General features: G+C 37.9%; 3 protein-coding genes across 8 annotated transcripts in view; 2 read left to right on the top strand and 1 right to left on the bottom strand.

Moving 5' to 3' along the window:
* The window catches only part of LOC308073653 (ras and Rab interactor 2-like), a 52,678-nt gene extending 49,721 nt beyond the window's left edge, over positions 1–2,957 (top strand). For 4 of the 5 annotated variants that reach the window (XM_080412680.1, XM_080412681.1, XM_080412678.1 and 1 more), the window contains exon 13: positions 42–2,957. In XM_080412680.1, the coding sequence (XP_080268806.1) occupies positions 42–365 (324 nt within the window). In that variant the 3' untranslated portion in view covers positions 366–2,957. The remainder of the gene's footprint in view (positions 1–41) is intronic. The other variant, XM_080412682.1, reaches the window with a different exon arrangement.
* Positions 2,958–3,362: 405 nt separating this feature from the next.
* On the bottom strand, positions 3,363–11,516 carry LOC308101893 (GTPase IMAP family member 8-like). Its single transcript, XM_080451427.1, has 4 exons — positions 11,474–11,516; positions 8,049–8,157; positions 5,905–6,452; positions 3,363–5,424 (listed from the first exon to the last, which is right to left on the bottom strand). Exons 3-4 carry the CDS (start codon positions 6,449–6,451, stop codon positions 4,625–4,627), a joined length of 1,347 nt encoding a protein of 448 aa, XP_080307553.1. The 5' UTR covers position 6,452; positions 8,049–8,157; positions 11,474–11,516; the 3' UTR covers positions 3,363–4,624.
* A 555-nt stretch (positions 11,517–12,071) lies between these two features.
* LOC308101828 (GTPase IMAP family member 7-like) lies at positions 12,072–14,921 on the top strand. Of its 2 annotated transcripts, XM_080451329.1 has the most exons (4): positions 12,072–12,206; positions 12,572–12,610; positions 13,044–13,145; positions 13,809–14,921. In XM_080451329.1, exons 1-4 carry the CDS (start codon positions 12,185–12,187, stop codon positions 14,597–14,599), a joined length of 954 nt encoding a protein of 317 aa, XP_080307455.1. In that variant the 5' UTR covers positions 12,072–12,184; the 3' UTR covers positions 14,600–14,921. The 2 variants fall into 2 exon arrangements, with proteins under 2 accessions (XP_080307455.1, XP_080307454.1); XM_080451328.1 differs by having other exon boundaries at positions 12,112–12,206; positions 12,572–13,145.
* The last annotated feature ends 1,263 nt before the right edge of the window (positions 14,922–16,184 follow it).

Genomic DNA, 16,184 nt, shown 5'->3' with positions numbered 1-16,184 from the left:
TCCTTAACGTAAGCATATTTGTACATATTTGTTCCCAATAGAACTATCTACGCGTCGCCTTACAGGAAGTGGACACAGGCTGCACAGCCAAAACCCTGATTGTTCAACCTTATTCTACCACAGAAGAAATCTGCTCAGTCTGTGCCTTCAAATTCAAGGTTGCTGACCCTGAGAATTACGCACTATTCCTGCTTACTGAGGGCACTAGTCAGCAGTTAGCTCCAGACACGCATCCTCAGCGAATCAAAGCTGAGGTTCACAGCCGCCCACAAGCACACACCTTCCATTTTGTCTACCGGAGAGTGCCTAACCTTAATGCGTGTATACCTGACAATCTGCAAAACGGGAACTGTACTTCAACATGAACAGAGTTGGAAAAGGATATCATTGCATTGTACTGTACTTGATGTGTAGCAGGGGGTATGTTTTGTGATATGTGGTTGGATAATCCAGCCTAAGTGTTTGACATGGTTCCCAAATTGTCAAAAGTCCGAAATATGAAACAATGAAAAGAAAAGCCACTGTATAATGCCCAATAATATACCGGTTTATTAATAGTACTAGAAAATATCAATCAGCAATCATTGCTGGCTGAGGAACCCTCGCAGCACATTGCTAAGTGGTCTGTATGGACTGTACATTCTGTATAGCCATCTGTCATTGCGTCTGAAAGTGTAATGGCTGATGGGGTTCAGGTTTTTGGGCATTATATTGTGGCTTCCCTTCAAATTTTTCATACTTTGGATGTTTAGCTAATGTTTGGTCATCACCATAGTGTTACAAACATGATATGGATGGAAAAAAATAGAAACCAAGATGGACAATGACATGTTGATGTAAATATAAAATATATCTTTAATGGGCATTGATTCTGTGGAATTTGCAAATCGATAAAGAATCATGTAATCATGATAGTTTTTTTCAGCATTTTCTGCTTTATTTGACAGTGACAGTAAGTAGTGAGACAGGAATGGCAGGAGAGAGATAGGAATGACATGTAGCAACGGTCCTCATGTCTTCATATGGTACACACGCTCTACCAGGTGAGCTACACCTGGTACCAGGGCACCCCAGCAAATACTGTAGGTTATGTCATGTTTGGAAGAAGCACCATGTGGAAGGGCATGTTCTGTGGTCTGATAGTCTCAAGTGTTTCTTTCAAACACATCCAAGTTACTCCCATGTTTGGTCCAGACTTAAGTGGAATAGTGTTTCTAAATCATTCTTAAGCGTTTGTTTTGTAACTTCATAGAAGTAATAACCAACGCATTCTCATGTCGAACACACGTGTCACGGACACCCATTGATAAAATGACTTACTCTTCCGTGTTTGACAAGAATTCCATGAATGGAAATTCCCATTCTATGCATTTCTTTCTAAGGTGTTGAGTGAGGTGTCAGTCACAGATAATACACTATATTGACTTTTAAACACGTTGCTGTGATTGTCTGTGTTTTTGTGTAGTCCGATGTGTCAAAGTCCTGCCATCTGGAGCATGGCGTTTTGATTTCATGCAATACCTAATAATGATAATTTTTTTCTTACCCATTCTCAACATGGCACTTTGTTGTCTAAACCTACAATCCCAGAAAAGACTTGTCTCTCAAGCAGTTCTCAAGACCATTGGCCCCTAGTGGTAGTGGGGAGAATGGCTGCAGTTTCCTGCATAGGTGATAAAGAGAGCGTTGATGGACTTAGCACCGTAGATGATACAGAGACCGTTGATGGACTTAGCTCCATGTATTGAAGATTAATCCTGACGATTAAGACATAAGGTAAAGTGGAGTATACCTTGAAGAGGCCCGTATGCAGTATTTTTGTAAGTGCAATGAGGCCATCTGGTGTGGTGAATAATTCTTATTCAGCTTGTTTGACATACTGTCCTCACAGTAGAGATAAATGTTATCGGACTGTTGCATTGTATGTAACTAACTGCCTTAACTGCTGATATTAAAGTCAAGTGCCTTGTCAAGGAAGTGAGCATTCTATACTAAGACATTGGCTAGCAGCTTCCTCCTTTACTTTTTTTAAACAATTTTTTAATCAAAATTCCCCCATGAAATACTTGGCAAAGCATTAATTTAATAATCTGTTATATCATATGATGTTGAGCTATTGTAGTGGATGCAGGATGTATTGCTCAATTTATTTGTATTTGTTTTTGTTTCTTTTACAATTGCTGGTCAATTGTAGCTCTCACTATTATGCAGAAATATTTATATATTCAAATGTGTTTTTTTTTATTCAAAAGGTAAAAGTGACACAAATATTTGACTGTATCCTGAAATTATGTTTCTGTGATTGGATTGGATTGTCACTCATGTCCCAGAAGTATTTTAAAACACTGTTTCTGCTGTCTAATATAGATAGCACCGGGTTAACAGTGACAATGTAACATTATTAAATGATCTACAAATTAATGTGCCCAAGGAAAGTTAGTGTCTGACTCTGATAAGCTATGATGTCATACAGGGGGATCTTTTTGGATATAGCCCACCTGTATTCCAAAAAGTGAACAAAACTTCCATCAGCTCTTTTAACCCCTCAAGCCCTATGTACGACGAATAGCCAAAGTAGCCAATCGACAAGCTAACAACTTGTCGCATATTGACGCGTTGTTTGCTTGTAGATCGGCTATTTTTTTTAATGACTGACAATGTTCGCCTACAATGACATGACATGCCCAAAATAGGGACACCAGATACTGTGTGTTGTAGCTTATCATTTAGTAGATACTGTGTAGCCTTTGTTTTGGTGCACCTAACTTGGCAGCACTTAATTATCGAATGAAGCATAAATAACGTCTTCATTTCACCAGAAGTGCCTGATTAAATGGCTGACTTGAATTGTGATTGAATATAAGATTGAAACTGGTAGATACTGTAGTGTTATGTCAGTGGGACATTATATGGTGTCAGTTTGTAACTGCAGAACAATAAAAACCAAAACTATTTTATTTTGGAGGAGTCTTGTCTTTTTTTCCCCCCAGATGATTATTTATGTATAAATCTGAACTTTTGATCAAACTGATACTGTATCTTGTTTTAACAAAACAATATCCATGACTCAAACACAGGACCTTATATTCTTATCCTGTAAGCATAACAAAAGGTTAATCTAACATTTATACTTCCCAATATTGTATAGAATAGCAAAAACATACACTGATATTGTGACAGAGAACTAGTTGGACAAGACACACCCTACACAAACCAGCTGACAACATCACAAGGCAAACACTTGACTGGAATCCACAGGTGAAGGAGAAGAGTGGGGAGGCCAAAACAGACTGGGAGAATATCAGTTGAGATGAATGAATGAATATGAATGAATGAATAGTTTATTTCGGTCTTAAGCCATGCACAGAGTTAGTCACAGCAAACATTTCCAAAGAAAAAATAAATACAATTCATGGACCGAAAAGGTGTAGGCTGAAGCCGTAGCTTATAATGCCTACCCTTATAATATTCTAAAGCAAACAATAACAAAACATCAATCAATACTCAAAACAAAACAAAACAAAAACAAAGACAAAATGTGTCTTTTCATCTACAAAAAAATATTTTATGGTTTATAATACATTTTCATATTATATTATACCTCAACTCATACTGATTTTCTTTCATTTGAAACAAATTCTGGATGCAGCTTGGAAGCAGTTTCTGTTGTGCTTTGAAGGCTAATAAAACAGGGGGGGATTTGACCATTTGTTTTTGTATATAAATACGTGTTTATGACCAAATTAGTGTTCTGAGTAACATAGTTAAGTGCAACAGAGCCATGTGAATATTTTTGAGCATTTAAAGCAACCAATCCTTTCAGAGAATTACATCTGATGGCAGGTGGCTTAATTTAATCCATCAGACTGCAGGCTGTGTGTAGTAAAGTTGCTACAGTTCGGGGGACAATGCCTCTTAATCAGAGCTTTGTTGTGCAGATACAGTAGGTGCAAGACAAAATAAAGAGAAAAGATGTCGGTGATGTCCGAAACGTTAATGTGCACGTGATTATTGCACAATAAACCTTTTTTTTCTACATCTGTGTGCAGATGTCTTTTCTCTTTACCGCAACATAATTGAGATTGACAATGGCATGGCTTGGCAACTTGTAATGATTATTTTTTTTGATCGATTAAATACTTTATTAACAAGTTTGTTAACAGTTCAGGTAGTGCAGTCAAAGGTTATGCTAAAAGGAGAACACAAAAGAACCCAGGTGGCTTGTTTCCATTGTGGTCCATTGTACTCAATTCATCAGTAATACATACATAATACATACATACAATACAATACAATATATCGGTAGAAAACTCAGTAGCATCAAAAGGTATATTTACACAGAACGGAGGGGTGGTGCAGGGAGGCAGAGGATCCTACTACCAAGGTGTTCAAGGTATACCAATGGTGTTCAAATGGTCAACACTGGTTTTATTTTTTAAGTCTACTTACAGGAAGTAGATGGACTAACTTAGAAGTAGGTGACATACTGTGACATATCTATGATTCTGGTGGGGTCATCATCATTAGTTCTCATTTTTCTACTTCTGAAAAGTCCCCCCCCCCCTCATGGAACTGGGTACGTCAATCATGACGACGCCTTGCATGGGCAAACATGCTATGGACACTAAGCATTGGCCAGGGTTGCCATCTGCCTCCTGTCAAATAGTGTTATGAATGACATGAAAACATCTTTAACTTTGTGCCACATCCTTAAGAGCCATTCTTTGACCCTTTGCCAGGCACTGGTTTCTGCTGACCCAGGTGAACTGTTCCTCTCTTCTTCTATGGCAGTTGAAGCCACTTTGAAGATCCCAGAGTTGAAGTGCTGCCCACCATTTGCTTCAACCATCGCATCTATAATATTCAAGAATTTCCCTACCTGGTTCTTGTCACCTTTTCTCGTGTTGTCAAAGATGCAATATCTATCACCACATACCTTAACAAATTTAGACAGAGATTCTTTTGCCTTTATAAACTCATCAAGTGACACATTTCTGAGCTCATCGCCATAGGTGAACAGGATCATTGCATGCTTTAGTGCATTTTTGCCAAATAGTTTTGGTAGGGTATTAAGTAGTGCAATTTCTGCTCTGGACAGGGTGCCAATCCTGACTACAATGACAAAGGCATGTGGACCTGGAGTACATTCCATAACAGACTTCATAGTCTTCAGGAATACTTTCTGTGCTGAGTGTGACATTGTTCCAGAGTTCTCATTTGGGATCCCTGGAGTGTCTACCACAGTGATGTTACGCCCTGCCACCTCTGCTGATTTCGCCTCACACTTGTTGCTGGCTGAGCCAACGCTTGTGTCAAACATGCGTGATCCCAGGATGGTGTTGGCTGATGCACTCTTCCCAACCCTAGGTAGGCCCAGCATTAATATTCTTCTGTCCTGTGGGTTGTTACAGACTCTGGGAATATCTGGTGAAAGAGAGTTGCAGCATTACATCAGTCTACATTTTTACAACCACCAACATTCCCCACTGACAGTATAAACAACTAGACCCCAACCATCCAACCACTAAATGTGAGATCAAAACCTTTTTCTAGGTCAAGGTACTTTTTTTTTTAAACTTAACTTTCTTCTTTGTTTCATGGTTCCAAATTAGTTATATCAAACTGTGCACCAACCATAACATACGTATATTAGAAGATGAACACATCCTATCCTAGGATCATATCCTACACACATGTGTATAATATACTACCTGGAGTAGAATTATGTAGTGCATAGCAATTATTGGAGTTTTTCTTTTTTTTAAAGGAAGGCGGAACATTAAAAATAAAAACAAAACAAAACACTACAAAAATGGCTAATGAAAATCACCAAACTATAAAAATGAATTAAACATTTTAAAAAGAGATAACATAAATGCAATGGTGTTGGAAAGCATTTCTTACTGGTTGTGAGGTGACTGGATTTCATAAGTAATTCTTCCACCTGGCCCTGTCTTCCGTCTTCATTGTTGAACACGTGATATCTTCCTGCAAACTTGTCAGAGACCATATCTCTAAGGGGGCCCTCTTCATCTTCAAAGATAAAATCTTCGACTGCTTTCCCCTTTAAGGCCTCACCCTTTGTGAAGAGCATGTAACTCTTTTCTAAGCCTGCAGACCCTAATATCTTCATAGCCATCTCAACAGCTCGTTGTTCTTCTCCTGTGAACCTGTCGATTTTGACTGACACCAAAAACAGACAGGGTATGGAGGACTGAAGCTTCGCGTCACACAGTTTTTTAATTTCTTCCTCATGGTTGAAGATTTCTGGTGTGTCAAAGACTGAGATTTGTTTCCCAAATATATTTGTAGTTGCACTTTGGATTTCAGTGGTCACTGATTTGAAGGACAGCCTTGATATAAATGCCGTTTCACCCAGTATGGTGTTCCCTGAGCCACTTTTGCCAGACCCTGTTTTTCCAAGCAGGACAATGTTGAGGTCTGGATCCATCCTGGAGAGACAAGACAATGGCGCAAATACAGCCGTTAGTTTTGTTATCATGTGTGGGTGTATTTGTATATGTGAACAAGCATTTGTGTAAGATACACCCAAATAATTAACATTTGCTAAGCTATTGTTAAAGGACAAGGTTTACTATACTGTGAAACACGTGCACATGCACACAGAATTTGTTAGGGCAATATAGAGAGAGGGAGGGAGAGCCGCCAATATGTATAACACGATAACACTACATTATAAATGTACATCCACTTTATTGCCTGCTCCCGCAACATTTGTCTTCAGTGTTGCCAGAGTTTGCTAGAGAAGCCCAAAATAAGTGACCATGGCAGTTCAGTCAAACTTTATTGTCTAATGTTTTAGTGCAGTGGTTCTCAAATACTTTCATGTCAAGGAAAATATGAAAGCGAGTTGCCAAAGTTTTAAAATGTACTTTTTAAAAGTTTAACATTTCAATTATATTATTATAAAACATTTCAAAGTATAAGCACACAAGTCCACACATGCATGCATGCACGAAGGCACGCAACCACGCATGCACCATGCAGTAATAAGACCTGCTTAATAGCGCCCATAGTGTTTGTCAGAGTAACCATTGTACCTTTTGTGCCAATGTATGGAGATATCTCTTTCTGTCGGTCTACCTGTGTCCCTTTTATGCCCATATGGAGATCTCTGTATCTGTCAGTCCTTGTCCCATTTATGCCCATATATGGAGATCCCTGATGTCATCAGTATATATATACCCATATCAAGGTTCCTACACTTTTCAATTTCAAAATTCCATACTTTTCCACACTAAACATTTCCAGAATTCTCTGTCAATTCTTCAGACCATAATATATGACATAAAAGTATAAATAGCTACATGTATATGCTTATTATGTAAATAAATATAGTTTTAAAATTCAACTGTACTGTATGTTACATTCTGACTATTTATAGCCTATATAGTATACGATTATATTACCTTAAGATTGTAGCTAGGTACAATAGGTTCAAACAAATCAAATAAGCACTGCTTTATAAATTAGTACTTCATTGTATGGTTAATTCTGAGAGGATATTTGAAATTATTTTAAAATTGTTGAAAATGTTCGCCTATACGACATGCCCAAAATAGGGACGCCACATTGAAAGTGGTTAACACTAAACCCAGGCAATGCTAAAACAGAGTAAAGTTCTCAAGATTTTGTCAGGTACATTTTAACTAACTGTATACCTTCAACCCCTACAGTTACAGAAGGGATGTTCACAATTCACCAGTTAACTCTATCTGTCATATGATAAAAATGGATCTGTCTGATTTTTCATATTCCATCCTGATTGGCTAAGATTGGCATCTAGTTTGCAGAAGTGGCTCGTTTTGAACAAAATGCCTTAAATCATTAACTTTTTCTAGTTTTTCTTGTTACAATAAAAATATTGTTTCTATTTTCATTGTTATTTCAGTTAACTAGTTTTCGTTATTTCTTTAGTTTTATTTAACTGTAGTAATCTTTATCCAGAAATTGTGAGACTGCAACAACAGACAGTAAATGGCTATTTAACATTTGTTCAAAGATATAGAAATGTGTTAAAAACTAACCTGAAACCAAACCGGACAAGTAGCTGTAGTTGTCTTGTGATTCACCTTGGTGCAAAGTCTGCTTTCTTCTCTCTTTTTGTCTTGTGTAGCCACACCTGCAGTCTCATACCTTCAGGTCATGAAGAAAATGTCTGTTAGTTGCAGTGGTGGAAAAAGTAACCAAATTCTTTACTCAAGTAAAAGTATCAATACTGCAATATAGAAATACTCTGTTACAAGTAAAAGTCCAGAATTCAAAGTTTACTTGAGTAATAGTACAAAAGTATTGGCATCAAAACGTACTTAAAGTACCAAAAGTAGAAGTACTAAAATGTTTGAAAATAGTAGATCTACAATCTCACAACGCGTCGCAATGCGACACGTTGTGAGCTTGTAGATCTGTTATTTTCAAATAGCCTATGTATAAAATAGGGCTAAAGTGGTTCATGTTTCATAATATGATAATTTATATCTACAAAGTAACTAGTAACTAAAATGTTCAAATAATTGTAGTGGAGTAAAAGTACAATATTTGCCTCTGAGATGTAGTGGAGTAGAAGTAAAAGTATTGGAAATTGGAATTACTCAAGTAAAGTACAAATACCTCAAAATTGTACTTAAGTACAGTAAATGTACTTAGTTACTTTACACCACTGGTTAGTTGGTGAAATGCAGGATTTTATAAGTTTCTAGTTTTTTAAATAGTTTGTTGTTTCCGTATCGCTGCCATATCCCACTGTTGAATGTATTGTTTTACCAATCTCTGGCATTGTCCAGGCCAGGACAGGTTATGTTTTGTCTCAGTTAATATTTACAAATAGATCAAATACCTGAAATGGCTCAAAATGTTTAGCATAATGTTCAGTAATTCTGCCAGTGTTGGAATGGTTTAACTAACGTTTACTGTAATGTATAAATGACACTTTTACTCTCTCTCGCTGTCTCTATCTTTTTCAAATAGATTTATAGCTGATGCTTTTGTTACCTCTGATGCATGCACATATATAATATAAGCCTCAATTCCTACATCATGTGTTCCTGTTTTCTAAGGTGCTATGTAAATTAATTAGATATGAAATAAAAAACAGCTTGTTGTACTGTATGTTTTGAAAAACAAGAGAACCTGAAGAGATGAGCTTTCAGGTTATGACAGAAGATAAGGAGTGAGTGACTCTTTAACCCTGACTGGATAGCTTACTGTGATTTGTATACAACTCAGGTATGGGTAAACTGTTATTCATTTTATTTGACAAATTGATTGACAGAACAATTGTATAATACAAATTACATATATCATTCTATGGTGTGCATCGGAAATACAAATATTAAAAAAAAAATAAAAAAAAACTTGTGAGACGATAAACTACATGTGACTAATTTGTTCAAAGTTATAGGCTAGCCTTGTGTTACAAATTAACCTGAAACCAGACTGGACCAATAGGCTGGCAAGGCTGGTGTCACTCCACGGCTGCGGCTAGCCCCGCCCCCGGTCGGTGGGGTCAACATCTCCCTTCACTCTGAGGTTCGCTAATAGTAGCCTGCTAGTTGGTGCTCTTTCAGCAGTGTTTCGCCAAAATGGGAATGAATTGTTGTATGAAAACTGTTCCACGGCTTCTCACCATCGACGAGTTGAGAATAAAGGGGCTAAAATGGACAACGGACTAACTTTTCACCGCATTCCCAAATGGAAGCCAGCCAGGTCTCCCGACGTAACAAAGAGACGATGCATGGCTTGGTTGTCATTGATTGATTGAATATTTTATTAGGCAAAAAATGTAAAACAGCACAGTTACATTTAAAATACTTTGTCTAACAGGTCCGTTCATAAAAGTCCTTGCGGACTTTTATGTTTCCAATGAGGGCCTAAGTCACACCTCAGGATCCATGTAGAGAGAGTTATAGGCACTATACGCAACAAGTACCATATATTAAATGGTAGGGTACCCATCACTCTGATGCATACACCTAGCCTGGTTCCAAACAGGCTGATAATCAGGCTAGCATAAACCAGGAGTGGGCAGGACATGACAATCCTTGACAAAGTTGTCTGAGCGTCTGAAACTATTTTTAATAGTACCCTTCTGCATAGTAAAAGCAGACATGAGGTTATGCTCTGTAGATACATTATCTGTTCCCTTTTTATGTACATAGTAACCTGTACATGTTTTCAAATAAAATTAAAATACATAGTCTTTCTACATAAAATGATTATATGCAAATAGAACCGCATTCTTTCACATGGCTAAAATGCATAGGCCATTATATTATTATGCAGTGCTTTCATTCAATGCAAATATAACCGAATCCTGATGATGATTATGGCTCAAGTCACCAGTTGCCTGACCTGTTAATGATCACATTATAATATGGATGGGCAGAGACCATTTTACTCCTCTTTGAGCCTGATGAGGTTCCTTTTTTATACACATAGTATCCTGTAAATGTACATTGTTTTCAAATAAAAGACACCTTCATGTGACGTTGACTTACAGTGGTTACTTTGTAGATTTAGATTATTATTACAAAACATACAGTAACCACTTCAGCCCATACATTTCGGCCATTTGAAAATAGCCGATCTACAAGCATTGTGAGCTTGTAGATCTGCTATTTTCAAATTATTATACATTTTATAAATTTGAAAGTGTGTTTTTGCAGTTGGCTTTTAACATTGTTGATGTCATTCTTTGTATGTGCCGCTGTGTGTACAAGCTATATAGTAGTGTACCCTGTTGGATGGGTCTGTAGACTGGTAGTGACCCAACCAACATGGTGAATCTTGGCCACGCCCCCCAAATCACTCCCCCACCCAAGCGAACTTTGCCAGCCCTATTGCTGTGTGCAACGTCCAAAGTGCTGTCTCTATTCTTCACAGCATGTCTCAGGTCTGCCTTTTTACGCGTATGTTCTTTTTATAGTTGCTTACCCTTTACGACAAGTCAGTGATTATGCCATGTATATGGCATTGTATGTGTACCCCCCCCCCCCCCCCACACCCCCGGCACACACCCACACACACGCGCGCGATGATAAATTATGCTGATAAACGCTCAGGAAAAAGAGAGTGTAGGTCAGAACATGTATTGTGTAATAAAATCAACAAAGCATCATAATTACATTCCCAGTTAAAACTAGCAGAGCTAAAAAACCTGACAGATAGATTCCACATCCAATACTAGGCCTACTACACTAGCTAGGCTTAGGGTGCGTTCGAAAATACAGCACTGAGCGCACTGGCCAATACAAACTAATAGGCGAGTGTGCTCCGGTGCGTAATTTTCGAACGCGCCCTTATAAACTGACATAAGACAAAAAGCTAAAAAAGTTTACTTCTTTAGTTTTATTTAACTCGAATAATCTTGCTCCAGACCTTGTGAGACTGCATAAACTATACATGGCTATTTCACATTCGTTCAAAGTTATGTAGAAATGTGTTCAAAACTAACCTGAAACAAGTCGCTGAAGTCGTCTTAATTTCTTCCTTTTTTCTTCTAAATTACATAAGAGCTGTGTTCGGCTATCAAATATAAGCCATAAAAAATAAGACTTCTGGTGTACGATCTCTTCAGAATAAGAGTACCCTCTAGAGTAAACAGAAGCCATGGAAAAACGATTCATTTGCACATTAAAACTATACATTAAGCATTTAATAATAATAATTTTCCAAGAGTGACTTGGCCTAAAGGCAGCATTATTACAACAATCGACAAACAATACAAAAACAATACACATATCTAAGTTAGATATGTGTATTGTTTTTGTATTGTTTGTCGCTTGTTGTAATAAACAATATCTAACACACACAAATGAACACAATATCCAGTTTAAGTGTAAAGTGGAACAATTAAGTTAAATCTGGAACAATTTGGCACGTATAAGTGCTCTAGTATAAGCCATTTAAAAAGACACTACATCATAAATGTATTTTTTTCAAATAAATGTGTGTCTTTAAAAAAACATTAATTACGATTATATTATTTTGAAGGCAATCGGAAACCTTATATTTGATAGCTCAAGAACCGGATGTCTTATATTTGATAGCGGAACGGAGCTGAGCTGAGCTGACCTTCAGTCTCACCAATCTGTAAACATCAGTCTCCCACCCTTCCGGAATCTGATACACAGGCCGTGAAGAAAATGCCTGTTTAGTTGGTGAAATGGCGTCTAAAACGGGACTATGTAAGTTGCTAGATTTATAGAACTAATTCTTACCGACATTTTGGGTGGCTTACTGTTGAACTGTTGAATGTTGTTGTACCAATCTCGGGCATTGTCCAGGCAGGACAGGTTAATAATGTTTAACTTGTCTCGGTTAAAATATTTTAAAAAAAATGTTCAAATACCTGAAACAGCTCCAAATGTTTAGCCTAATGCTCAGTAATTCTGTCAGTGTTCAGTGTTGGACTTGGAATGATATAACTAATGTTTACTGTAATGTATAATGACACTTTTACTCTGATTTAATGCCCCCCCATCTCTCTCGCTCTCTCTCTCGCTCTCTCTCTCTCTCTCTCTCTCTCTCTCTCTCTCTCTCTCTCAAATAGATCCTAGAAGAAGAAAGAGTATTGACATTCCCCTTCATTGTCAGTGGGGTCTTATCCTATACATTTTCGAAGGATCTCCTTAAACATTATCATATTTATCAGACATTTTAAGCTGATGCTTTTGACTTCTGATGCATGCAAAAGTATATAGTAATATAATATAAGCTTCAATTCATAAATCACGTGTACCTGTTTCCTGGAGTGTTATGTAAATGTATTAGATATTAGATGAACAGCTGCTAGTTTGTATTCCATAACATGAAACAAGCAGTTGTTCATCTAATCTAAACTAATAAACATAACCTGAATGTTGTCATTTGTTATACACGGTCAACAACAACCAGTAATATGCATGTTTTAATAAGGCTAGCACATTTGTCTGCTGTTCTAGACACGAAAATAGTTGTTTTCTGCCTTACTTTTCTGTATCAAATAACATATTATTCTAATGTACTTTTCTGGGTGTCTGCAGTCAGGCTGGTGTTGGTGGGGAAGACAGGATCAGGAAAAAGCTCCTGTGGAAACACGATACTGGGGACTGATGCTTTCAAATCAGCTGTCAGTCAGCGCTCAGGTACGAGCTGGAACAAACACACGCACACGCGCACGCACATGCACACGCACATGCACAAACTCACACAGATACTCACTGAGATTAAGGAGAGAGAAATTATAATAGCAATAACATAGGTGTTTGGGTCGGCCATAGCTGAGTGGTTAGTGAGCCCGCCTAGGGAGCCAGAGGCCCTGGTTGCCCCAGGTACGATTCCAGGCCGGCAAATGTGTCGATGAAATGAAATTTGTCCCTGAGCAAGACTCTTAACCCCTAATTGCTCACAGGCCCTCATTGGAAACAAGACCGCAAGGACTTTCATGAACGGACCTGTTAAAGGAATTATCCTTCTTTGTGTGAGACAAAGACAGAAACACCTTTTCCAAATAAATAACAACAATTAAAGCAAAATGTCTTACTGTTTATAATAAGGGCTCAACGTTCAAGTATTATTATTGTCACATATACATACAGTACCGCTGTTAGAAGAATTATAGGCAATGAAGTTATTGTACTTCAAGCTTCATTAACAGCATGGATTAAAGTACAAATAAAATCAGATAGAAAGGTAAAATAGTTACCGAAATTATTGATGGGAATAAAATAGGAAAAAATAAGAATATATATATATAGATATAATATTGTATGATCGTTGTATAATTTTGATATAATGTCACTCCTCAGTAACCAGAGAATGCACCAAGCAAGCAGGACGGGTGTACGGACGTGAGGTGACACTTGTTGACACACCAGGCCTCGACGCCTTCCTCCCAATGGAGACCATCAAGAGGGAGATCTCCAAGTGCATCAACATGTCAGCCCCGGGCCCCCACGCCATCCTCATCGTGGTCAAGGCGGGGACTTTCACTGCAGAGGAGCGAGATGCCGTGAAGAAAGTGGAGGAGATCTTCGGGAAAGGCTGCTGGAGGTATGCCATGATGCTCTTCACCCACGGCGACGAGGTCGAAAAGACGGATGGTGGCATTGAACAATGTCTGAAAGAGGCTGGAGAGGATCTCAAGGACATCCTCACCAAGATGGGAAACAGGTATCATGTTTTCAACAATGCCAACGCTAACCACCGTGAGCAGGTGCTGCAGCTACTGGAGAAGGTGAAGGATATGGTCAGTGCAAATGAAGGGCAGTATTACTCCAACCACACCTATCTTGAAACGGTCAAGAGGCTGGCTGAGAGAGAGGCACAACTAAAAGACTTGTACGAGAAGAAACTGAAAGAGGAAACGCATACCCTCGTCTCCGAGTATGAGAGAAAGCTGAAAGAGTCAGAGCAAGAGCGAGAGACACTGGAGAAAAGGCTGGAGATGGAGAAGGAGGAGCTGATCAGATATTATCACGCTTTGGAGAGCGGTGTGCGCTATGTTGTAGAGCAGGTTCCTGCTGGAAAGGACTCCTCTGGAAAGGACCCCTTTGAAGAAATTCTAAACAAGTTTCACGAGACGCTTAAGTTGAATTGATCTTTTGATATAAAATAGGTGATCAATAGGTGTTTAGACTATGGATGGACCTTGGCACAAATTTGACACACCCCTCCCCGAAGGGATGACTGCGGCCCAAGTAATTCAGTCGACCGCCCTTTTTGGACTACAGAACATTGGTTAGCAAATATACTAATAACTAAAAAACGAATAAGCTTTGTAATAGCCCCCATATCACACAAAGCACAGACAAGCTGATTGTAAATTTAGGTTCAACAGTTTGTATGTAAATGTAACAGCATCTTAATATGTTTTTGAAAGTTGCAAATAATTAAATATTACAAATTATGTGGATTTAAATCACAAATACATCTGTGAACCTTATTGCTGTACTGTATGTGGATTTTCTTTCCTCTTTTAAAGATTTGTGTGCATTGAAACAAATATTTCTGTGGAATTGTTTATATATATATATATATATATATATATATATATATATATATATATATATATATATATATATATATATATATATATATATATATATATATATAATTAATTTTGATCTGATCTGATCTGACTCCATAACCAAGTGGAAGAAGGGCTTATGTCACTAACTAGAGGACAGCAGAGGAACGTGACCCTGGCTTGGGGAAAGCATAGGCCACGCATCGACTGGATAGTAGAACATGAACAAATGAACATCCTGTTATTCTCTCCCGCAATAACTATTTTTTAGCTCCCTGAGCAAATCATTCATTGTGAAACCAAAAAAATCTTATAATAGAGTCTTCCTGACCGAAATCCTGTTAACTGCTGTCTTATATTTCAGACTGGCACTGTCTAAAAAAGATAATTCTAGGACATTCTGTAACTGACTATTGTGCTCCTTAGTTTTGAATATGTTGTGAAGGTGATCATGGATTAGAGGGATTTTCATATTTTGAAGGGCTCAATTGTTGTTGCTCTAATGTCACTCACTCCAGAGGGCCACATTGCATATACTGTCGGGCAGACAGACTCTTGTATTTTTTTTCGTAAATTAATGCCATACTTCGCCATTCTATGTCACACAAAAGTAGCAAAAATAGCCGATCTACAAGCTCAAAACGTGTTGTGGTGATGCGTTTTGAGCTTGTAGATCTGCTATTTTTGCTATTTTTTAATTGGAATCCTGAAAAGTATCATTTTTATTTAATTTCAAATGCATTTAGTTATAGTTATGTACATTTTATGAACTTAAATACGTATACATTGGACATAAAAAAGACAATAGAATTGTAATACTAGTCATGAAGCTACTAATATAGACTGAAGTAATTAAAGCGGGTCATGTTTGCATGTTTGGAATTGTAACAGCTGAAATCAATAATATATCAGTGTTCGGTGTTTCGATATTAACCTGCAGGCCGCATCAAGTGAAGGTGGGGGCCGCATGTGGCCCCTGGGCCGCCAGTTACCCATGTATGGTGTAGAGTGAGATTCCAGACGGGGCATCAAGGCTAGACTCGGTGGTAAATGTCTGCAGATCAACAAAGATAAACAGAATCAAACAGAGCTTAAACGTTACAACGCAAATTGTGTTGATGTTCCTTTGTCCTCTGAGATCATTTTTCGATCATAA

This window comes from Gymnoscopelus braueri (genome assembly GCF_963280865.1).
Source record: "Gymnoscopelus braueri genome assembly, chromosome: 2".
Lineage (NCBI taxonomy): Eukaryota > Metazoa > Chordata > Actinopteri > Myctophiformes > Myctophidae > Gymnoscopelus > Gymnoscopelus braueri.
Note: the sequence above shows the minus strand (reverse complement) of the source record. Positions and strands in the feature narration are given on the sequence as shown.

What these genes read in the sequence shown, in the direction of transcription:
- LOC308101893 (XM_080451427.1), bottom strand. Translation starts at nt 6,451, where the DNA reads ATGGATCCAGACCTCAACATTGTCCTGCTTGGAAAAACAGGGTCTGGC. An exon ending in ATCCAGTCACCTCACAACCA is followed by an intron (nt 5,425 to 5,904) that starts GTAAGAAATGCT and finishes CTCTTTCACCAG; the next exon opens with ATATTCCCAGAGTCTGTAAC.
- LOC308101828 (XM_080451328.1), top strand. Translation starts at nt 12,920, where the DNA reads ATGCATGTTTTAATAAGGCTAGCACATTTGTCTGCTGTTCTAGACACG. An exon ending in AGCTGTCAGTCAGCGCTCAG is followed by an intron (nt 13,146 to 13,808) that starts GTACGAGCTGGA and finishes GTCACTCCTCAG; the next exon opens with TAACCAGAGAATGCACCAAG.